General features: G+C 37.4%; 1 protein-coding gene across 11 annotated transcripts in view; it reads right to left on the bottom strand.

Annotated features, from left to right (window-relative positions):
* The window catches only part of MLLT10 (myeloid/lymphoid or mixed-lineage leukemia; translocated to, 10), a 213,050-nt gene that overhangs the window by 3,424 nt on the left and 184,420 nt on the right, over window positions 1-25,206 (bottom strand). For 8 of the 11 annotated variants that reach the window (XR_001918993.1, XR_001918987.1, XR_001918990.1 and 5 more), the window contains 8 exons: window positions 13,409-13,526; window positions 11,973-12,045; window positions 9,763-9,917; window positions 7,776-7,964; window positions 7,270-7,358; window positions 6,775-7,136; window positions 5,680-5,776; window positions 21-1,756 (listed from right to left, as the gene is read on the bottom strand). Coding sequence is in view for 3 of the 11 variants with exons in the window: in XM_018057078.1 (XP_017912567.1) it covers window positions 15-233; window positions 5,680-5,776; window positions 6,775-7,136; window positions 7,270-7,358; window positions 7,776-7,964; window positions 9,763-9,917; window positions 11,973-12,045; window positions 13,409-13,526 (1,302 nt within the window). In the remaining 8 variants the exon portion in view is untranslated. Of the gene's footprint in view, window positions 1-14; window positions 1,757-5,679; window positions 5,777-6,774; window positions 7,137-7,269; window positions 7,359-7,775; window positions 7,965-9,762; window positions 9,918-11,972; window positions 12,046-13,408; window positions 13,527-25,206 lie in introns of all 11 variants that reach the window. The other 3 variants (XM_018057078.1, XM_018057079.1, XM_018057081.1) reach the window with 2 other exon arrangements.

Raw genomic sequence — 25,206 nt, 5'->3', positions numbered from 1 at the left:
AAACAGATACTTACTGTTACCTTCTGGCTTGCATTCTCACCATGGATGGTGAGGAACGGGTTGGTGGTGGCTGGGTGAAGTGGAGGCGCCTGCGTGCCTGCAAGCAGGTTGTTGATAGGTATCTGCGTGGGCCCCGGGATCTGCAGCTGCTGGAGGTCAGGCTGGTGGTGCTGCTGCTGCTGCTGCTGGTGGTGCTGCTGCACCAGCTGGTACAGAAGTGCCTGGTGCTGCTCCTTAAGCAAGAACACGCGGGAGGGGTGAGTTCCCAGCCCAGATACGCCAGCAGGACAGCCTGCCTTGTCTCTTTTCTTCTTTATTCTGATACTAGGTACTGAAGTGATGTCAAAGTCATACTACTAAGAAACACAACAGGAGTCCCATCTGGAAAAACACACTGCACTAGACAATAACCATCTACTGTAAATGTCAGTATCAGGGAATGGTTTTATTTTCAAAATGGAACAAGCAAAAGAACCCCTATTCAAATGAGACTGTACACGAGAATCAAGGAAAATGGCAACTTAGAGAAGCCACGGTGATCTGTGTTTGGCTTTAGAAATCATTGCATGGGGAAATCCATCCTATAATTCTGGGAACATGAAGAGTTATTTTATTATGTTCTTATTCTGAGAACTTTAAAAGTTATTTTAAGAGGTGGGTGCAAATGTAATTGCAGTTTCAGATCACATATTTTAAATAATTATAACTAGGCTCAAATACATCTTTATTAATCAAAATAGGAACCATTACAATTAACACATTTTTGTCAACGAGAAATAAACGTGCTTATTCCTATAGCATAAAAATCCATTCTTTGGGATTCGATGAACTCTTGGAAAGCAGTCTCTGCCTCCTGGTCGTGGAAGCATTTCCTTGCAAGAAGTCATCAAGATGCTTAAAGAAGTGGTAGTTGGTTGGCAAAAGGTCAGGTGAATACGGTGGATGAGGCAAAACTTCGTAGCCCAATTTGTTCAACTTCTGAAGCACTGGTTGTGTGATGTGCCGTTGGGCGCTGTCGTGAAGAACCGGGCCCCTTCTGTTGACCATTGCCAGCTGCAGGTGTTACAGTTTTCGGTGCATCTCATCGATTTGCTGAGCATACTTCTCAGATGTAATGATATCACTGGGATTCAGAAAGCCGTAGTGGATCAGACCAGCAGCAGAGCACCAAACAGTGACCATGACTTTTGGTGCAAGTTTGGCTTTGGGAAGTGCTTTGGAACTTCTTCTTTGTCCAACCTCTGAGCTGGTCTGGTCATTGCCAATTGTCATATACAATCCACTTTTCACTGCACATCACAATCAGATCAAGAAATGGTTTGTTGCTGTTGCATAGAATAAGAGAAGATGATACTTCAAAACAACAATCTTTTAGATTTTCAGTCAGCTCATGAGGCACCCATTTATGGAGTTTTTTCACCTTTCCAATTTGCTTCAAATGCTGAACAACCGTAGAATGGCTGACATTGAGTTCTTCGGCAAATTCTCGTTTAGTTTTAAGAGGATCAGCCTCGATGTTGGCTCTCAACTGGTCGTTGTCAACTTTTGATGGCTGACTGCTATGTTCCTCATCTTCAAGGCTCTCATCTCCTTTGAAAGACTTCTCGAACCACCACTGCACTGTACATCTGTTAGCAGTTCCTGGGCCAAATGCGTTGTTGACATTGAGAGTTGTTTCCACTGCTTTACGACCCATTCTGAACTTGAATAAGAAAACTGCTTGAATTTGCTTTTTGTCTAACATCATTTCCATAGTCTAAAATAAATATAAAATAAACAGCAAGTAATAAGTCATTAGCAAAAAAAACCATAAAGCGAGAAATACTCATTAAAATGATGTAGAACATAACCACATTTAAGAATGTATTCCAATATCAAACAGTAAAGTTCAACAAAACCGCAATTACTGTTGCACCAACTTTTTAACTTTTAAAGTTCTCATTCATGCCAACAGAAAGACTGTTCTCCTGATGTGGTTATCATACCATGCCTTCCAGCATTCCTGAATGCTTACTGTGATTTGTCAGGCACTGTTCTAGGGAGAAGAAGTGTTAGGATGTGATTCCTGTCAAGCAAAACAGTAGTGTGAGAGAGACTATTGTGTGTGGCGGTTTCAGGGGGCCCTCACTTGGTTACAGGTGCAAGGAGATGAGGGAATTCTCTATGTGGACTGGGTGGGGTAAGGAGGAGGGCAGACAGTTCTAGGCACAGAGAATGCTAGCCAGTGCTGAGGGGCCCTGTGGGTGTAGCTAGCATGACCCAGGGCAAGTGAGGAGACCGGGGCTGGAGTGGAGTGAGCAGGATGGAGGCTGGAGAAGGACGAGGGCCTGCAGTGTGGCTGAGAACACTGGCTCTTCTTTCTCAGAGTTCTGTCGGAAGGCAGACGAAGCAGAGGAATGACACAACTTGACCTGGCATTTCTTGATGGATTCAATGTGAGGTGTCAGAAGAAGAGAGGGGTGAAGTAAAAACAGCAGGGATTTTTGACTGAAGCAGCTGGAAGGACGGAGGTGCATCAGCTGCGGTGGGGGCACCGTGTGGCGGGCCAGCAGTTCAGTGTGGCCATGGTATGCCTGCACCATCTGTTAAGAGAGCCAAGAGGCAACACCAAGGAAGCAGTGGATATGAGAGCTTCCAATTCCAAAGAAAGGCCTGGTCTGGAGAAGTCGGTGTTGGCACAGACAGTCTTTAAAGCCACTTGGCTGGAGGAGATCCTGAATTCTAGGATCCAATGAAGTTGAGAGGGACTAAGAAAAAGAGGAGCACCCAGGAAAGGAAGCTAAAAAGGAAGAACCAATTAGGTAGGAAGAAAACCAAGATCCTGGGAGCAAGGGGAAGAGAAGAGTTTTTGGGAACAGTCGCCATTACCAGGGGAGATGCCAGGTGGGAATGGTCCGGGCTGAGCACAGGCAGTACCTGGAGGAGGGTCCAGCAACAGTTTGTTCTTAAAGTGGGAGAGGGGAGGTGCCGCACAGGACCATTCCTGCCTACAAGAAGTTCAATGCTTATCAATGAACAAACCTCATCCCACAGCCTTGGCTGGCGAAAGAAAATATCAAGTCTAATCCACTCAGTCTTCATGGACTCTGGGCAATGATTTGTGCTAAAAATTTCTTAATCAACCACATTCCAGAAACAAGACACCTACATGTGACTATTAGAATAAAATCTTAATAGGAAGAACCCCCAATAAATTGAAATTTCAGTACTTCATAATAAGATGTGGCAAGAGATAAGAAAACAAGACCACATTTTAGTGTAAGCATTGAAGAATTTATATGTAATCTATCCTCATACCACTTTAAGAACAGTGACAATGATCCAGAATTGTAAAACAGACATTTTCAATATATTTTTGACTAAAGCAAGAAAGTCGGTGGGTTTTATTTTAGAAAGAAATTACAAAGGCTGAAACCTTGAGTTAATTAAAGGAACGTCCTCCTAGTCTAACTCAGTGAGGTGTGCAAGACACAGCCGGTACATAAAGTACCTTAGTTCTCTCACCCCTCCTCCAAGATATCTGCTCCACACCTTTTCTCTCCTCTGAACACAATTTCCCTATCTCCATCAGCTGATGACTTTACTTATACTTCTCATTTGAAAATGAAAAACATCAGAAGTGGGCTTCTTCAGCTTCCTATCTGCACTTAACAGCTTCTGCACCTCCCTCTTACCAGGTGAAGCTGCTCCCTCCTGAAGCACTCTGCTGCCCTGGCCTTACCCCTCCCCTCTCTGCACCAGAAAATCACCCATCAACATACATAGAGGGCTTCACTGGCCGTCCAGTAATGAGTCAGCCTGCCACTGTAGAAGACATGAGTTCCAGCTCTGGTCCAGGAAGATATCACATGCCACGGGGCAACTAAGCCCATGCAAGTACTGAAGCCTCTGCACCTAGAGCCTGCGCTCTACAACAGAGAGGCCACCGCACTGAGAAGCTTGGGCACCACAACTAGAGGATCCCTCGTTCGACACAACTAGAGAAAGTCCACACAGGCCAACGAAGACCTAGTGCTGCCAAAGATGAATCAATCAAAAAAACATACACATATGCTGTTATTTTCAAAATGAATAGAAAGACGCCCGTAGACGTCTTCCTAATGCTAACTGCTCTTTCACTTCTCTGCTCTTCACAGTAAAATATCTCAAGTGGCCTGTGCCCCATTTGTGTTTCCTGTTTTCTTTTGAACCACTCAATGAAGCTTTTCACTTCTCACCAAAATCACATTCTCAAAGAGTTCTAGACACGTAGTTTCAACAGGCAGTTCTTACTTGTCTCAACAGAGTATTTTACTCAGCTGAGTCCTCCCTGTCTTGAAAAGCTTCTTTGCATGGACTCTAGGCCACCACTCTGTTCTAACTCTCCCCTCATTCTCTCCTCAAGACCCTTGACTGGATTACTCTCCTCTTTCAGGATGCCCAGAGCCCAGTCCTCTGAAGACATCAGTCTTCATTCCCTACTGTCCTCAGCAAGTCATGTGAATCTAAACATCACATATGCAGCAATGACTCCAAGCTCCTATTTCCAACCTCATCCTTTCCTTGGACTCCAGACTCATCTAACTGCTTAATCTGTGTCACCTGAACATCTAAACAGATACCTCAAATCAGCATGTCCATAACAGAACTCCTGTTCTCTTGCCAAAACATGGTGTTCCTCCTAATCTTCCAAATCTCAGTAAGAGTCATCATCTAAGTAAATGTCCAACAAACCAGTCTTGTTGGCTCTATCTTCAAAATACACAATTCTAGACAGTTTCACCATGTTAATCTTGCTCTCATAAATCAGCAGCACCTGGACCACCCCCAGAGCCCTGCTCCCCCCAACACACACACACTGTTCTCCATTCAGCAGCTAAACTCATGTTTTAAAATGTAACTTACTGTCATGTCACTATTGTGTTCAAAACCCTACACTTAATTCTTTAAAATCCCGAAAGGAAAAAATGAGGATATATGAAAAGACTTTTAAATGGGGATAATTATAAAAGCTAGGCAATTGGTATACCATACTCTCTACCACTGGTACACCTGAATGTTTATTTCCACAAAGAAAGGTTTTTGTTTGTTTTTTTTTAAATCACCAACGGCTTTCCATCACACTTAGGATAAATTTAAACCCCATACCATGGACAGCCAAACAAAGCAGCCCACGACCTTGCAGCCCACATCTGCCTGCTCTCCTCCACACCAGCCCAGTCATGCAGCACAGGTGCTCTAGCCCCTCAGCCCTGAGTGCACATTCTCTGCTACCTCTGTGTCAGAAAGTCATGCTCCTTCACCTTTTATTTACATCTGTGCTCAGAAGTCATCTGCTCAGTGGCTGCACCATCCTATCTACCATGGCTCTCCCCCCACTGTCCTCTATTCCCTTATCCTGCTTCGTTTTTCTTTCTAGTACTCATCACTATCAAAAAATATGCATCTAATGTTTATCTCCCCTATCAGAATGAAGTTACATGAAAAGACAAGTCTTGTTCACCAGAGCCTATAAGAGCAGCACAATAATGTTCTAATACCTGTTGAAGAATCCATATAATTAATATCACTGCAGGTATCATAGACTAGACCATGTCACTTCACAAAGTGGGTGATCTATACCTACACACTGAATATTTATTATAACTTTGATCACTTGCTCCTACTAAAGATCAAATATTATCAAAAGGAAGAACTTACTGGTGTGAGCTGTTGCGAATTTAACAACTGCTGGAATTGCTGTTGATGAAGAAATATTTGTCTTTGCTGGTCAGAAAGTAATCCTAGTCCTGAGGCACTGAAAAATGATGAAAATTCTTACTTTCTACTGTAAACCTCTTTTTTTTTAATGTAAAATGAAAGAACTTCTCAATTTGATGTTTAATAAGTTTAACAAGTCAAGTTTTTAACCATAACACTTTTTGAAAAACAACGATGTAAAAATCTCTTCTTTCTCTCTCTCTGCACATATACAGATAACCAAGAATTCACATTGTCAATAAATGTTTTGGTTCCCTTTTTATTGTAAACCAAGCAGGTACTAAGTTGTTTAATGGAATAAAAATTTATATGTACATGTAATACTTTATTTTCAATCATTCAAGGATAATTTAACCCACAGATTAAAACAAAGAATCCAAACATACTGCTAACTGATTTAACTTAAACTTTTTTTATGGTCCCAACTGTCAGTAAAATTAAGCACCAACGAAAAGAGAGCCAGAAGAAACAGTTTGCTACTATCCACTACAAATCCATTTAAAATGATTTATTCCTCAAAAGTATGTGCAATAACAACATGGCTTTGCCATTCAAATGAAATTCCAGCACAATGAAACAGCAAGTCTCACTCCCTGGAAATTCAAGATAAATATTTGACCTTCATCTTATATCAAAACCTTTGATTACAAAGCTAACAAAATTACATAGCTGAATTTTAAGAAACCAACATTCATATGTGATCTTCATTACAATATTACTTTGCTCCAGAATTTTTGATACATGAGGTTAAGAAAAATAGCATTTAAAACAGACATTACAGATCAAGACTGAAATTTTCAGTACAGAATATATTTAATGCTTATGCTTTGTTACTAAAAATGATTTTACTTTGTATTTAATCTGAATTACTAAAGTGTCAAAAATAAATGGCTCCTGGTATAATATATTTAGTTTGTGGGTTTTACTTTCTTAGAGCACATCTATAAGGGACACATTAAAACATCCCTAACTAAAGCATGGATAGCTTGGTACCATGCTGCTCTAAAAACTGCAAAAGATACTTAAGTTTCTTACCTGTTAGTCAGTGTAGCTGGCATTGGATGTGTTGCATTAGGTGGTACAGTTGTGTGGGTGAGGGGGGTAGGGTTCTGGGATATTGTGACAGGGGTCTGAATAACCCCATTTAAAGCTCCTACAATGCCATTAATTGCCAGTTGGTTACCTGGCAAAGCTCCAATTATTCCACCCACTCCAGGCACGGCAGGAATGGTGGATGTTACAGTCGGCATTCCACTAGCCAGTGCCCCCACTGTCACACCATTGACCTGCTGAACTCCACTAACGCCTGAGCCCTGCTGAGCTGGACTCTGCCCGGCAGGAGGTGGAGTAGAAAGAGCCGATGAGCTGCTGGTGCTTTGTCCGCTGGAGGTTAAGTCCTAACATAAGAAAGAAGAGGAACCAAGTTGTAAACAACACAGCAAAACGGTTTAAAATTATTTTAAACCATTTAATGTGGCATACTCTTGTTTGTAAGTAAAACACACAAATGAAATTAACCATACCAATTACCTGATTTAATACAGGAAGAGAATTATCAGGTAAAAAGCTGTTTCCAAGATGAGGGCTCTTACTGCTGTTCAAGGAATCAGTAGTAGGAGCTAGAAAGAAAAAAGACAAAAAGAAACTTATTTACCTGTTGAATTACATTACATGTAAGATTAAAGGTTTGTCTAAAAGCTTAGTTTGAAGCCCACATCCGAAACATTTAAATTTTAAGCCTTGCGATTCTTAAGATCAATCTGAATGAAAAAATCTATATCTCTATTGAATATCATGGCTTTAAATCAATAGATATCATCATATACTTAAATTTTATCATTAAACTCTGTACTAAAGATGTTAGAGCAAATTCAAATTGAACACTGAACAGGATTCTTTATGCTCCTCTAAAATAACCTATTATTCCTCTTCTACGTCTTCATATACCTGGTGACCACTTATTATTCACTTATTATGAAAAAGATAATGAAAAGTCCATCCTACTGTCCTTAGATCCACAATAAATTCACACTTACCATTCTGTGCTGAAAATGCATGCATTTGATGAGATGGGCTGGGGTTTGCTGTTATTGTTGGAAAAGGCACTGAGAGCTGTGCATTCAATAATTGAAGGCGTTCCTTTTTGGCAGTCAAGTTTTTAATCTGTTCCTCTAATCTTCGATTTTCTACCTGAAGTTGATGTAATGACTTCAGCATCCCTAAAACTAGCAGAGATTTGAATAAACACAATTTCACACACAGGACTAAGTACTTTATGAACTTGTGTCAATAACTTTAGAAATAAAACAGAAAAGCAGAAATTCTGTAAAGCATTTCTAAGTGACTAGGTTCTATTTCTAAATTTATATACAGATACAAATATATAGTAATATATTTCTACCTATATAAGCATAAAGGGATATTGTTCCAAGATGTACTGTGTAGAAACTTTGTTGCCACTAACAAAAACACCCAAACCTACTTCAGGTAATTTCCATTCTCAAATAAAAATGACAAGAACATTTGATTTTCATTAAAATAAAAACTTAATTAAAAATTCCAAGTGCCCGCCATGATTTTTCATTAAAATCATTTGTTAAAGGGCAAAGAATCACACACACCAATATCCTTCAAAACAAATAAAGAGCACAAGCATTTGTTTGCTGTTTGGTTAAACTAAGCAAGCTACCCAACGACACTGGACGAGGAAGCCCAGCCGCTCAGCCTGCGGATCCACACACGCCCAGCAGGGAGCAGTGTGTGCGCATCAAAGCCCTACTCCTGGCTCCCAGGAAAGGTGCATCCTCTGCACACGGCTGTCCTGTTTCACCACCTCAAATACTTTTTCCATCCCTGCCACAGCTCGAACCTCTCAACGGACAGCAGAGATGCCATGATGATGGACACTTTAAAGTTCTATGTATTAAAAAGTTGTATTTGTTTAACATGCCCTCAGGGCCTTCAGAAGACACAATTCTACTGGTACAGACACATACGGTCATTTCCCAAGGATTTAACTTTTATCCCTTCTCTTCAAGATCCCACACAGATCCCTTAGTGTACCCAAATGAGATGCAATAGGACTAAGCTAAACCTGTCCTCCAGCTATCATGTTTAAAGGATTATCCCGGCATGAATTTTCTCACAATTAGCATTTTTTGTCAAGAGCACCATTCATAAAAATACCAAATTTACAGCACCTGTCTAATAATAAGCAAAATATTTTGTTTTGTTTTAAAAAATAAAAAAGCAAAAGCTTATACCCCCTCAAATTATTAGAAAAAAATTAAAATAAAACACCTATTATTTCCACCAGATAGATCCTTAAAATTGTAAAGATACTAAATACGTATATATAATAGACACTACATAATTTAACAAGTAAATTATATAAATAATATATAGTATACATGTGTAACTTAATACTTATTCTTTCCCATCCAAATTATAAAATCAAGAGAGTTGGCCTTACTTGACTACACACATTTTTAAAAATAAATTCTGCAGTGGTGAGCAAGTTTTATTTAAACAATTAAGCTAAAAGAAGCTACAGCTCATATTTTTAGTAAAACTTAACTGATTAGAACAAAGTAGAATGGAGAAACAAAGTACTAATATTTTAATATTAATAATTATAAAAAGTAATAAGAACCAGTGAATTCTACAAACCAGCAATGTTCATTTTATCTTTTATGTTATCTAACCCTCAATACTGTGATATAGGTACATTATTATTTTCATCCTATAAATGGAAAACTACAGCATACTGACATTAACACACTTGCCCAAGATTACACTGCTAATAACAGGTAAAAACAGAATTCAAGCCCAAGGGGTAAAACTGTAGCCTCTGTTCTATTAAGCCACTACATTACACTTTCTCACCATATTATATAAGACATACATCATAATTTCAATGCTATTCTTGACAAAGTGTGACTTCTACATCTGTCCACCTGAATATTCATCTATCCATCCATCCATCTACTGCTCTTCCTTCAAAGACAAGAAGAGAATACTTACTGTCACTAGGAGTGCCCTGTTCTAATAAAAACTGCTGTCCTTCACTCCACTGCCTCTCCAGAAGCTGCTCTATGCTGGCTGCTACTGGGGGCAGGTTTTCCAAACTGCTGTTGCCTGGTTGGTCATAGCGGATCTGTAAGTTGCTTACAGGGGACCTGTTGGAAACATTAATCCTCAGGTTAAACAGGAGGAGGACCCTCTAAGGGAAGCATAATCACATTTCTCACCTTATGCTGACTCTTCTCCTGTACAAGCTTTCTAACACCAGGTTATCTAGGCTAAAATGATAAAATAATCTACCCTAAAATTAGTAATTACCATCCTTCCTCCCCAAATGGTAACAACCAAGGGGGAATAGCTGGCATATAGGATAAGTAAAAAACACTAGAAAATATAAATATACTACTAATAATCTCTGAAACTGGCAATAAAAGAACTTGATGCAACTTTATAAGACAAAAGGGAAAAAGACAGGATTAGAAAGATTCACACTATACAGTTAAATGAATTTTTCCTAACATCTCTTAGATCTGTACTTCAAATGATAAGAACTTAAATATTCCAAAACAAAAATCACTTACATTAACATGAACATGTAATGTTCTCTCATTCAGTTTTTGTTTTAAATACATAAATGTGCCCATTTCTGGTCTCTGGCCTCTATAATTACATAATGAATTAGGGCTATAGAGTTTCCAAAGTATTTCCATATAATTATCTTCACACCAACCTAGTGAGAAGTCAAAACCTGCCTTCCTGGCTCTATTTCTATTTGAGGAAACAAGATGGGGCTTTAGTGACTTGTCCAAAGACACACTGCTAGTGAGCGACAGAACTGGGCAGCAGCTCAGGGCCTCTTGCAGCCTGCTGGTATTCTGCTGCAGCCCTAACACGCGTCGCCACAAAAATCCCTTCAAACAAGAAGTTAAACAAATGAGTCTTTTTATCCCTTCCACATGTAACCATTGAGTGCTATACATACAGCTGCCTGTCCCTTCCCAAATAGTACATTATTGCCAGGATAATTTAGGCTATTTTATTCCAGGCTGATTTTTAAAGAATAATATACACTCAGAAATATGTGCTAAAAGTAATTTAGTGCCATTTTTTGGTGTTAAATCCTATTTAGCAAACAAAACACAAAGAACCACACAATAGCAAGATACCACTAAGGAATCTTAACTAATTTCTAGGGTTGCCTGTATGATATTTTAAATTTATAAGAACACAGAGATGCTTCTTCCACTAAACATACAAGCAAAAAAATCCATTAACTTTCTCCTTTGAGGAAAAAAAGAATAAAACAGTACAGAAGTAGCACAGCATAAATTACAGATTGGTCTGACGATGTTTTAACTGTGTACTTCAGACTCCTAGTTTCAAAAGAATAATATTTAATTTTCTGAAGAGTTCAACTGGGAAAAACAATACGACCTTTATTTCAACCAAGGATCATACAGGAAAAAAGGAACTACTGATGCACCACTAGAAAATAGCTACATTAGAGGTTATTGGACGAATCTCTCTAACATTACACAACTAGAAAACAGTATGGAAGTTGAGAGTGGAATAAAATTAATAAAAATACAGCCTATTAAATAATAAAAACATGTCCTGTTAGCAAGAATAATCTGACATATATATTAATATTATAAATGATATCTGAGCTCTCTTATATAATATCCAAGGAAATTTCACAGAACAAGTATAATATATTTGCTGTACTTTGTTTCAAACAATTTTAAACAATTTTAGAGGGATTTTAGAGACAAGTCATAAGAACTTCATTTACTGAATTAGGAACTGGAGACTAAAGGATTAAGTACATAGCCCACAACAGCACTAAAACTGGACCCCAAAGTTGAAAGCCTGGAGTCTGCAGCTTTAACAGATCTTAAGACTATTCTATAACCAAAAAGAATTATCCAAGTTAACACATTAATAGTACCTGCAGCTAAATATACAAGAGAGCTCAAATTGATTAGAGATCCAAGAAAAGGCTATGTCTTTTATAAAGCTTAGAAATCTAACCACATGTTTAATATTCAAATTAATTTAGAATCACTCTTCTTAACTGTCCAGACATGCCTCTTATCTACAGAATGATTTTATAGCCTCACAAATGTAAGCTCTGCTGATATGAGATAAAGAAGTTTCCAAATCTCAAAATGTTTCCTTTGCTGATACTTTGCAGTGCAAATAATGCTTACCTTGGTGAGAGACTTCCTCTGGGTGAGCTTCCTCTGCCAGCAAGGCTACGGCTATTGTCTCCAAGATCTTGATCTGCAGTGTAAATATTTCACAGCTGATAAAGTGACTCTCACTAGATGAGAGGTTTTAAGCCCTGGCCCTGATTTTTCCTAAAACATACATAAAACCTTTACTACTATCTTTGCAGTTACTACAAAAGTAGAAGATCTAGTATGTTGCTAGTTTAGAACTGCTGGAGTGTGGCATGTAAGGCGCTGTCCCTACACGTTTTTTTTGTGGGTGGAGAAGGCCATGGATTATGTTCCTTCTTTCATTCCTTTCAGTTTTACAGCACAGAAGCGTGGTTTCCATTTGCAGTACCCTCCCCTCAGCCACTTTTAATTTCTACGGTTAAAGTAATGAATCACAGCTGTGGACAGCTAATCTGTATGCTTATCACAGCAAATCCTTATGCTTTGTATATTTTAACACTTCACATTCCAAGACAAATCATAAAATACATATGTATTACATAGAGCCACGCACCAAAACTAAAATTATATATATGTTACATGGATCATTACACGTAACACTAAATAACCAAATGGACAAAGACAAGTAGGAATACAGAATTCTGTATGCAAAAAGAAATTAATTTTTTAAAGATATTCCTGAGGTGACATCCAATATCTCAGCTTGAAGAATAATTTGTATTTCCCCTACAGTGAGTTCCTTATAAAATCACCCTATCTGGCCTCTTTCAAGGTCGTCCTCCCCTTATTCTGAGTCAGGTGACCTTTGACTCTTGAAGGGTAAAGACATGACTGATCCATTCTTGGTGAACTGCTAAACCCATTCCCTTCCCCCAAACAGGCATGACTACTTGGACATGTCAACAAATCCTTAAGGGTGGAATGAAACAAAGCAAATCCAGTGGCTCATTAAAACAGTACAAGAGGCAAATGCTACAAAATGTCAACTGGTAAAAATTCACAGGATTACTAAACACTGTAGAGATTCTCTAACAGGATTTTTTTTAACCAAGTTTGTGTAATGCAATTTCATGAATTATGCAAATAAAGATTGAGGCTATTCACAGAAAGCCCAGTGTTATGCTACTTTCATTGCACAGAACTAAGCACTGAACACATCAATCACAAAAGTCACAGGAGACACTAGCATTCCTGCCTGCTGATGGCTCTGCTTAAACATTTACATTTCAGACAGTAAAAAAAAGGCACAGATTTTGCAGCACAGCATACTATTTACTTCCAACTGTAATTCTTTTCATTTAAAAGGGGAGGGGTACACACACACACACACAATCCTCCCCTTTAGATTTTATTTATTAACCACATCTTTAGATTCTTCAAATGAAATTAGCTTGATGGGGGGTAAAAATCAGTTTGGTGGAGGGGAACAGAATTTTAGAGTTTAAAAATTCTTGAGACCATACCTGTTTGATTGTTTTCAGACTGAGCTATAAGAGCTGCCATTGATGAAGCTGAATTTAATCTATTGCCATACATATGAGATGATGCCTGATTAAGAGACGATCCAGATAAGGTATTTGCCTAAATGAAAAGAATTACAAAGACAAATTAATTATTGTATAAAATATCTTAATACTTTCCTTCCTAAAAGACCTAGCAACAACTATTTTCTTCAACATAAGAATGTAAGTAGAACTTCCTGACTTTGCAAATTTCATTCTTGTTTTACCATTTCAACATTCCAGTTTCTGAAAAGTTACATTAACTCAAAAGAGAGAGGGAGCACTGCAACTGGCACAAAGTTAACTATTTATGATTTAATTTCAAAGTATCTATTTGATACCAAAACCAGTGGCCTGGTAACCATGTGAACATATGACTAGTTATTTAATCTTATTAAACCGTTTAGAAAATAAGGGCAGGGAGACAACAGATGTCTAACAAATGCTTCAGTCTCTTACCTCACAGGCTGCCTGAGGAGGCCAAAAGGTTCAGCTTCTACCTTTAGTATTTTAACTACACAGAGCCATATCTCCATTGCTTAACTCTGTCATTAGTAAAACCCGCACACTATTTTGTTACTTCCTATTTTGATAGACTTGGAAGCCTGCTGCTTTTTCTGTTTTGTTTTGTTTTTATTTTAAAAGAAAGCAAACAGGCATCACAAGTATGTTTTCTATACAATGCAGGGCTCAACGAATCACAGCTTTGCCCTGACCCCATATAAGGCACTGTCTTTTTGGCAGTAAGCCAGCTCTGCGAACTGAAGAGCTGGTCCACAGTTTGTAATTCATTCATGTTGCTAACCACAATTCTGAAGGCCTCTACTGGGACTTGTGCCAAACAAGCGAAAATGAACCCTTAAACAGATGAAGCTAAGGAGGCTGGCCAAAGTCTTGCGTAATCCAATGTAATAAAAATGCCTTCTTTGATGTGAATACTTTCTCCCACTTTCCAAGAATATTATAACCTCAAAAATGTGGCATTTTGGAAGCAAATCTCTTGTACACAAAACACTGCTAACTCACAGAAGGCTATCACTAGTCTGAAATACTTTTCAGATTTAACAGAACCACACATTTCAAAGCAGATTTTTCTTTTTCATGAAGTGAAATCAAAACTTAAACTTTTGTAAAATGAAATAATTGTGTAGTTATTGCAGAACAAAATTCTGGAAAACAATCTCAAAGAATTGAGGTGTTTTTAATATAAATAAGCTGATTAACAATAGAACAAGATGTAGAACATTTTGACATGTTTAACTGCACAAAAGAGACCAAGACGACAAAGCAGTGACAACAAGCAAAATATCACAGAAAATAAACTGTGCTTCTGGAAAGACTCATTCCCTGACATTAATATTTGGCCTCTAGCCAACTTACTCAACATAAAAACTAGACTTTACAAGTCACAGGAATAGTCTCCGTGACATAGAATCCTGTCCTTGCTTTCCATTGTCTCAAAGGGTATATTTCATAGTTCATACTATAATGTCTAAGTTCAATTGGTCAGTTTCTGGGATTCACTTTTCTTCTCATTAAAGCTATGTATACAAAGTCAGTAGTTTGGATTATACAGTCCTGTTTCACAATCAATTAGCCCTCAGCAAAAGCTAAGTCATCCCTTTAATCTGAAGATCACACTAGACACTTACCATGCATAGAATATATAAAATGTGTCAGCAACAGAAAGATAGGAAGACTTTTCTTTTAACCTCTTCAAAAGTTAACTGCTTGGGAATCAGCTACTCATAAAATAACTTAGAATGAGAAAAATCCAGAGACAAACAGAAAGACCAGATGTTACTAGAAACCCAGTTTAAAATCTTGGGCACCTCACACTTAAAAGAGCCCTTTGCAGAGCCAATTTACTCTTACTCTAGACAGAATTCTAAAAAGATCAACTAAGCATATAACAGATTAGAAGTGGAAAATTAATTAGAAAGAGGGAGAAAAAGTAATATCTTGAGACACTTTGTTGGCAGCAAGAAGTAACAGCTGACAGCAGGAGAGGAGAGAGAAAAATATGAGCAAGAAGGAGCACGCTCCCGAGTGCTGGCCGGGCCTGGCTCCGAGCACGGGCAGGAAGGGTCGCCACACCTGCACTCCAGCCTTCTGACTCTTGTGCTAGTGCACTCATCCACTGGCTGAATCCAAACTATTATCACACTAGTTAAACTGCTTTTCCAGTTCCAATTATCAGCTTTATTAGCTTCCTTAGTCTCTTGATAAGAATCAAAGATCCTATTCTCTTTCAGGAAGGGTTCCTTCTGTCAAGGGCTTTATATTTATCCCTGTTAGCTTCAAATTTCTTGATGTAGTCTCCAAATCATCATATTTTTTCAATCACACACTCCACCCACTACACTACCGGCTCAAAATGCAAAGCAGCACAGCGTAACTCATTTCCATAAAGACTACCATCAGGAAGAGGATAAATCATCGTTAGCACAATTTCAAAGCAAGAAAGTATGGATTTTATAAAGATGGTAGGCAAAGGTAAAATTAATAATAAAAAAATTAGAAATACATTCATTATCCTGAATGACAAATTTCCCTCAATTTTTTTAATGTTTAAAAACTACCAGGTAGTTTTTTAAATTATTGTATTCATCTAAGTAAGGAATTTCCAAGAGAGATTGAAAATTACTAATTTTTACCATCTAGGGTTTTGTGGTATATGAGAGCACCTAAACCACTCTACATTAAATTCAAGTCATTACCATCATTTTTAGCAGGTAATATGAGCTAGCAAAGACTCTACAAATGTCTGACACTGGCCAACATTTCTGAAATGATATTTACAAAGGTTACTGCTGGAAAATGTTGATAACTCTGCAGGAAACTTAGAGCAAAGAGACTCCCAACATTTTAGCTAAAAGATTCTACAACTTTTAGTAGCAATAAAGAAAGAAAAGTGAAAGAGACAACCTACACTGATGGGGGAATATAAATTGGTACAGCCACATGGAGAAAAGTACAGATCTTTAAAAACCAAAAACAGAGCTGTCATATGATTCAGCAATCCCACTCCTGGGCATATATCTGGAGAAAAACATAATTTGAAAAGACACAAGCATCCCAATGTTCACAGCGGCACTATTTACAAGGAAGCAATGTAAATGTCTGTCAACAGATGAATGGACTACTACTCAGTCATGTTCAACTCTATGGGGCCCCATGGACCACAGCCCACCAGGTTCGTATGTCCATGGAATTTTCCATGCAAGAATACTGGACTGGATACCATTGCCTTCTCCAGGGGATCTTTCTGACCCAGGGATCAAACCTGGGTTCCCTGCATTATAGTCAGATTCTTTACTGTCTGAACCACAAGGGAATTGATATCACTTATATGTGGAATAAAAAAAAAAAAGATACAAATGAACTCACATACAAAACAAAGATATAGCCACAGACATAGAAATAAATTTATGGTTACCAGAGGAGAAAGGGGGAGGGGAGGGGGATAAACTAGCGTTAACATACACATATTACTATATAGAAAATAGATTACCAACAAGAACATACTGTGAGGCACAGGGAGCTTCACTCAGTATTTTGAAGTAATCTATAAGCGGAAAGAATCTGAAAAAGATTATATACACACACATACCACAACGGAATCATTCTGCTGTATACCTGAAATTAAATCAACACTGTAAATCAACTATACTTCAATTACCCACAAAAAAGAAAGTGCTACTTGTTTTTGGAAGTAAGTATACACCTTATGGTATTTCAATTCTATCTTGCCCTGGAAAGGAGAATGTCTACTGTGGGCAAATATGTTCTTGAGCCTGTTGGCACTATAAAGAATATAAGCTGTTAAAACACTGGGGAGGCTGAGTGAAAGTATCCAAACACTCTGCACTGTTCCTGCAACTTTTCCATATACCTAAAATTATTTCAAAATAAAATGCTAAAACAAAAAAGAATATGATTGCAAAAAACTGGTTACTTGGCTTTATAGTATTTTGATGAAATGAAGTAATGTACTCAAAATGTAAAAAGAGGTGTTAGTCAAGATTCACTTCCAAATATATGATCTTGGGTTTTTTCTCTCCCCAAGAAGAAACCATTTACACGCAAGATGTTATACTATACCTATTCCAAAATCCTAGTAACAGTCTTAGTAAGTGTAATAATTATTTTACAAAATGAACCCAAAGCAAAGTAAAGCAGAAGTAAACTTAATAATTACTGAGGTAAATCTAAGTTACACTGAAGCAAAATATGCTTAGGTATCCAAGGAGACCTGGGTTCAACCCTTGGGTCGTGACGATCCCCTGGGGAAGGGAATGGTTGCAAAAGGGCAGACACGACTAAGTGACTTTCACTTTTTCACCCAAGAAAGAGAATACCCTTAGCAAATTTAGACTACTATGCTATGCTAAGCATCTAGAAAGACATGTAAGCCACTACCAAGGTAGTATTTACACTCAAAATCAAAGAATCCTAAGTAGACTGACATACCCTATTAAAATACAAGATTAAAATTACATTTCAGCTTGAAATTTCCTATTAATAGCTCACCTCTTATATTTCAAATGTCTGCTTATGACCACAGAGAAATTTTTAAAAGGATTGTAGTTGTAGAGTGAAGTGAATCTATCAAATTCCTAGGCACCTGGCTCATTCTAAAGGAGTTAGTTGTGGAGGGGAAAAAAAATCAGGCTAAATCTATTCAATTATCTGAATGTCAGACTTAAAAGTGAGTATTGATAGTTTTTTCCCCCTCCCCACTGTTGGTAAAGGCAGAATGATAAAATATAAAGAAGTAAAATTAGTACCTATCAAAATTTCACCTTTGAAAAGTATCATAGCAATACATCATCTAGAGGTGAATATGAAACTTCATGCTTGAATCATATAGGAAGAGCAAGCATTTTTTAAAAATGCACAATTAACCTGCCAATAAACATTAAAGTCAAATCATGCAAAGAAGCTCTAAAACACAGTAGCCTCCTCTTCAAACTTTCCAACTCTAATTCCTGATTTTAAATTGCATTCTTCCAAAATATCAGCTCACTAAGCAGTATTATTTTAAATATTCCTACTTCATGTATACTCTTACAAGGAAAAACTTTTCCTTATCACTGTATCTGCCATAAGCCCACCTATCCCACCTTGCTTGGGTGGGGCACTAAAGCTCTGTCTTTAAGCTCCATCTGTAAAAATGGAGATATGAAATAGTAACTACCTCCTAAGAATATTATGAGAAATTAAGCTGAGGTATAGAAGGGCTGAGAAGAATGCACGACACACAGTAAGCACTCAAATTTTACCGTGCTATTTTAAAATTATTTTCCTGAGCTATTATGGCTTCCATCTTTTCCAGTAACTTCATTAGCAAATATAAATTGCCAATTATATTCTTATATGAACATGGTTATATTTCAAAGAGCAAAACATTTCCCTGAGAAAAATTAGATAGAATTAATATCTCATTATACAATGACATTTTAATCTATATATTTTATAATAACACAGCAATAACACAGCAATACTGCAAATATACTATAAGAATTCAAATATTTTAATGACAATTTACACACAATTTGTTTGACTACAAAGGTTTCCATGAAAAATTAGAGAACAATGGAAAGTTTTATGTGTTCTCTAACTTAATTCTAACTTTCTACTGTAAAATGTACCCTGATAACAGACCCAATTCTGTGTCAGCTACCACCATTGGGCTTTAATGCTCTGCGTGTGATGAGAGAAGAAACCAAGTGTGAACAACTTTCAGGTCCCATGAGTAGGCTGACTGTTAAAGCTGTCAGGTTCAATTGCATCATTCCACTTTATTCAATGCCCCAAACTGCTCCCTAATTGTTAGGAGCTTAACGTATTCAAAACCATTGTTTAGGCTAATGCTGAAATGCCCCACAATTGAGTTTCTACAAAGTCGTGGGAGGATTAAATTGTAGTTAAACCATTAATGAACACTTATGACTGGACAACAGGACTGTACAGAATAACCACCAACTCTAAGCAGGTTTCTAATTGGTTAATATCTAATCAACATATCACTTATCTTTTGGGGGGAAAATTATCAAGTCCCTAAATAGGCTGTTGAAATAATTTAAGAATGGAAAAGATCTCATTCAACAGCTATATGTAAAATGACTAAAATTCATCTGTCTATAGTAATATGAAATTGTAAGTTTTAACAGAAAAGTTTAACACTAGTAAAGGAAGTGCTTCTGTACAATTTTCTCACTGGCAATCAGGCTGTTTCTATAAGAGCTGAAATTCAAAATGTGCTATAACAACTGTAACATCAATGCAGTGACTATGAATTCCAAAGTAATTATGGTCTGCAAAGTACTTTTCTCATTTGAACTTCAATATATACCTGTATTGCAGGTAGAATAGGTATTTAAAATATTCCATTTCATATATGAAAAAAAATAAAACCCACAAATGTAAAAGATCTACCCACCACCACACTAGTAGTGGTAATGTTCCAGGAACCTAGGGTTTCTGACCCAATTTCTGCTATTTTGGATTGTGTCACACAGACACAGTAAAATTCCAAACATCTTTTTTCGACAGAGACTCATCATCTATGTCCCTTACCCTCTTTATCATCCATAGTAAGAAATGTTAGAAAGCACTTTTAAAACCTTTTCTGCTCAGAAAGATAACTCCTGTAAAATTTTAAGTCATGTTGCAATTGTTTAAGACAGATGAAACTTTTATTCTGACCAATCAAGTCAGAGCTCCTTCAAAGACAGGTGAATCTGCCTGGGAAACTGAAGCATTTTCCAAACAATATCAAAGTGTCCTACCAAACATTATCTGAAAGGAAACCAAAATTAGATCTACAATAACTCCCCAGCACACACAACCACACCACACATAAACACCAAACTTACAGTCCTTGAAGCAAAAGTCTCAAAGAAATCTGCAAAACATCATTTGCTAAGTTATTCCTTTAAAATACTTCAATTTATCTGCATTGACTAAATATCTCATAAATAAACCTTAAAAGTTGCTTCATTTATATTACTTTTAAACTGTATCATTTGTATAATAGTAACATAGAGGAAACAAGAAACCATAATTTAACCAAAGACTGTATCCAAAAGCAAAACTCACAATGCAGGATGTTAGAACACAATTATTTTCATTACATTCTGCCTTTAATTCTACTAAAGTAATCCTTCAAACAAAAGCACCTGCATTTCTCCCAAACACAAAACAGAATGAATGTAGAACTGGGAAACTGGAATTTGAAAGGCAGAATGAAAAATTAATGGCACAGCTATAGAAACTAATCTATTATCTCCACCGATGATACAACAAGAGCAGAGCACCCACCATTAAAAACACCACACGGACAGCAGTTCTATCTTCCAGTAATGTTAAGAAACTATGCTTGTAACTATAATGTCATACACTGCTGATATCTGTGAACCAATAATCACCCTAAAAACAAGTTTATCAAAGAAAAGGATTTAACATCAAACAACATGAAACAAGGCTAGCAAACATTTTTAAAAGTTTTTTGTCCCTTCAAATTAGGGGTGTTAAGCATTAGACTTTTTCTTCCAAAATTTTAACAAGTGTCTCCTTTTTGCCCCATTAAAGGCACATATCTAGTCTCAGTTTTTAATTTCTATTAGTTCTTTCTGATTATATATCCCCGACCACTTGCCTGGGAACAATCCTTAAGACATCAAACAAACCAAATAAAGAGGTCTGCTTGTCTTACTTAAAACCAAGGCCAGAAAGATCAAGAATGATCTCCGGATTTTTATCCTGCTGGCACCAAGACTATCACTAAAACAGACTACTTTCATAAACTTTTTGGGAGGGAAAGGAAAAAAGTCAAAACACTGTTCAAATTTAACACCTCTATTCTCTGTTTACTTCTTTAAAATATTTGCTTGCTGCAAGACTGTGTAACAAGTCTTCTACAATTATATTTTACATATTAATAGTTTTAATTTACACACTTTAGAAGTGTGTAAGAACTACTCTTTTCACTTTTCAATCAACTACCTATAAAGAAACTCTAAGTAAAAGGCTAAAATGGGGTTAAACACACTGAATTGTATGATGTAAAAACATATAAGGCCTATATATAAACAGAAATAAACGTGTTGTTTTGAAAAGAAGATTAAATTACCAAGTGCATCACAATTTTAGGAGTTCTATCTAAATATTCAATTTATTCTAAATATTTCTGTATCCTTTCCTTTGCACACTGCCTAGAAAATTCACACCTTGTACACTCAAAATCAATACTATTGTCTCAGGAAGCTAAACTGACATAGTTTTGCACTTGATTCAACTCAGAGGTCAACCTGCCTCAGTTGCCTGGAGACTGATGGTTGCTAGAGCAGTACCAGCTAAGCCAGGCTAAATACACTCTGGCGTGAGGGCGGAAGGCGTTTACTGCTGGAGAGAAACATAGATGCAGCTGTCTCAGCATGCAGCCTGTGAGTCTCACTGGATGATCATATTTATAAGCTACCCATCTTACTGCAACAGGGAAAGAGGATAAACAGTGAAGATTTTAATTGGACTGAATCCTGGATTACTTGCAACTATGATTTCTTTGTTCTTCAGTTGAGTCATATGTGAAGTGGAATTTTCCCTCTAGCCATAAATTTCTCTTCCCTACCACTTCCCCCACCCATCTCCCTAATGCCAACCCTCAAAACCACAAACATAATGAATGGGAAGAAATGAGATTTTTGCTTAATTCAGCCTGGAATTAACGAGAGAGTAATTAAAACAGACTTTTATAAAGAAAGGAAAGAAAAACGCACATTGAAAATGTTCATGTGAGACTCTTTCCAAGGATATAAAGCTATCAACAGCATATGGTTACACTTAATTAAGAGATAAAACTATTTATAAAGGCCATTCTCTCATTTATCCTTTCACCCTCTCTAACCCCAAACCCCAGTGATTATGCCTACCTCACCAAGGCTAGTGACATGAGCTAGAGAAAAACTCTCCTAAACTAGTCAAATTCCCCTTGCTCAGGTTGATAAGTTCACCAAATTGTCAAAGACAATACCACTAATCATGCCATTGTTTTTCTGTGCTAAACTACTGTTTAGCTAACTAAACTAAACTATTGTTTTTCTGTGCTAACTATTCCAATTCTTGACCTAATTAAAAAGTGACTGTTTGCACTTCACCATTACATACTTTAAAGACAACAATGCTATGCTTTGATGTACAGATTACAGGATATGCTGGAAAAGCCTAGGTATACTCTAAAGGCCCATACAATGTAATTTACGCACACAGACATAAAGCATGAGTTTACAGCAACTTACAAACAACTACTTAACTAGTTACTTATAGTTAGACATTTGTCTTTGTTAGAATTTTCTCAAAACATTGAGACTATTAGAGGCTTTGGGTAAAGTGAAAATAAAATTATAAGAGAATGTCAATAAATAAAACAAATAGGAATTTTAAATTATCACCTTTGAAGAAATCTGAGGGTTGAGGATGGGGAATGAGGGGTGGAGTGTGTGTGTGTGTGTGCATGTGTGTGTGTGCGTGTGCGTGTGTGTGCATACACACGTGTGCAAGCATACACCCATGAAAAACTTTGCCCATTTACTGTCCTACATATATAATTCAAGACTATGATTTCTCTGCTTTGACTCTAGGTCTTAGAGCATTCCTGCAGACTAGGGCACCTATCAAGTTCTAGATACAAAATGAAGAAAAAGATTAAATGGATGCAAAATCATCAACATAGTCACCACTGCTTACAATTTTATAAATACTTCTTATCTACTAGGAAGAAATCATGTAAGTATATAAAGACTTAAATGAATTATTCATTCTCAATCCTATATCCTTCTGCACTGTTCTTTAAAAAAATTAGACCATAGATATTCATATATTACTTTTGTGATTTTAAAATTATAAAAGGAATTTTTTAAACCACCTAAGTCCAAAATTGGTTCATACTTTGTAAAGTCCTTAACCCTTTTATCCTTATCCATCAGAGGGCAGACAAAACGAAACCACAATCACAGAAAACTAACCAAACTGATCACATGGACCACAGCCCTGTCTAACTCAATGAAACTATGACCCATGCCATGTGGGGAAACCCAAAACAGATGGGTCATAGTGGAGACTTCTGACAAAACGTGGTCCACTGGAGAAGGGAATGGCAAAGTACTTCAGCATTCTTGCTTTAGGAAACCCATGAACAGTATGAGCAGGCAAAAATAGGACACTGAAAGATGAATTTCCCAGGTTGGTAGGTAACCAATGTGCTACTACTGGAGAAGAGTGGAGAAATAACTCCAGAAAGAATGAAGAGATGGAGCCAAGGCAAAAACAATGCCCAGTTGTGGATGTGACTGGTGATGGAAGTCAAGTCCAATGCTGTGAAGAACAATACTGCATAGGAACCTGGGATGTTAGGTCCATGAATCAAGGCAAATTGGAAGCGGTCAAACAGGAGACTGCAAGAGTGAACATCGACATTTTAGAAATCGGTGAACTAAAATGGACTAGGGCAAATTTAACTCAGATGACCATTATATCTACTAGTGTGGGCAAAAATCCCTTACAAGAAATGGAATAGCCCTCATAATCAACAAAGAAGTCTGAAATACAGTACTTGTGTGCCATCTCAAATATGACAGAATGACCTCTGTTTCTTCTCCAAGGCAAACCATCTAGTATCACAGTAATCCAAGTCTATGCCCCAACCACTAACACTGAAGAAGCTGAAGTTGAACGATTCTATGAAGACCTACAAGACCTTCTAGAACTAACACCCAAAAAAGATGTCCTTTTCACCATAGAGGACTGGAATGCAAAACTAGGAAGTTGAGAGATATCTGGAGTAACAGACAGCTGGAGTACAAAGTGAAGCAGGGCAAAGGCTAGCAGAATTTTGCCAAGAGAACGCACTAGTCATAGCAAACACCCTCTTCCAACAAAGCAAAACACAACTCTACACATGGATATCACCAGATGGTCAACACCAAAATCATATGGATTATGTTCTTTGCAGCTTAAGATGGAGAAGCTCTATACAGTCAGCAAAAAGAAGACCAGGAACTGACTGTGGCTCAGATCATGAACTCCTTATTGCCAAATTAAGACTTAAATTGAAGAGAGTAGGGACAACCACTAGACCATTTAGCTATGACCTAAATCAAATCCCTTACGATTACACAGTGGAAGTGACAAATAGATTCAAGGGATTAGATCTGTTAAGAGTGCCTTAAGAACTATGGATGGAGGTTCCTAACACTGTATGGGAAGCAGTGATCAAGACTCATCCCCAAGAAGAAGAAATGCAAAAAGGCAAAATGTTGTCTGAGGAGGCCTTACAAATAGCTGAGAAAAGAAGAGAAGCTAAAGGCAAAGGAGAAAAGGAAAGATCTACCCATCTGAATGCAGAGTTCCAAAGAATAGCAAAGAGGGATAAGAAAGCCTTCCTCAGTGATCAACGCAAAGAAATAGAGGAAAACAATAAAATGAGAAAGACTAGATATATCTTCAGGAAAATTAGAGACACCAAGGGAACATTTCATCCAACAATAGGCACAATAAAGGACAGAAACAATATGGACCTAACAGAAGCAGAAGATATTAAGAAGAGGTGACAAGAATACACAGAAGAAACCTATACAAAAAAGATCTTTATGATCCAGACAACCACAATAGTGTGATCACTCACCTAGAGTCAGACATCCTGGAATATGAAGTCAAGTGGGCCTTAGGAAGGACCACTATGAACAAAGCTAGTGGAG

This window comes from Capra hircus, chromosome 13, assembly GCF_001704415.2.
Source record: "Capra hircus breed San Clemente chromosome 13, ASM170441v1, whole genome shotgun sequence".
NCBI lineage: Eukaryota > Metazoa > Chordata > Mammalia > Artiodactyla > Bovidae > Capra > Capra hircus.
Note: the sequence above shows the minus strand (reverse complement) of the source record. Positions and strands in the feature narration are given on the sequence as shown.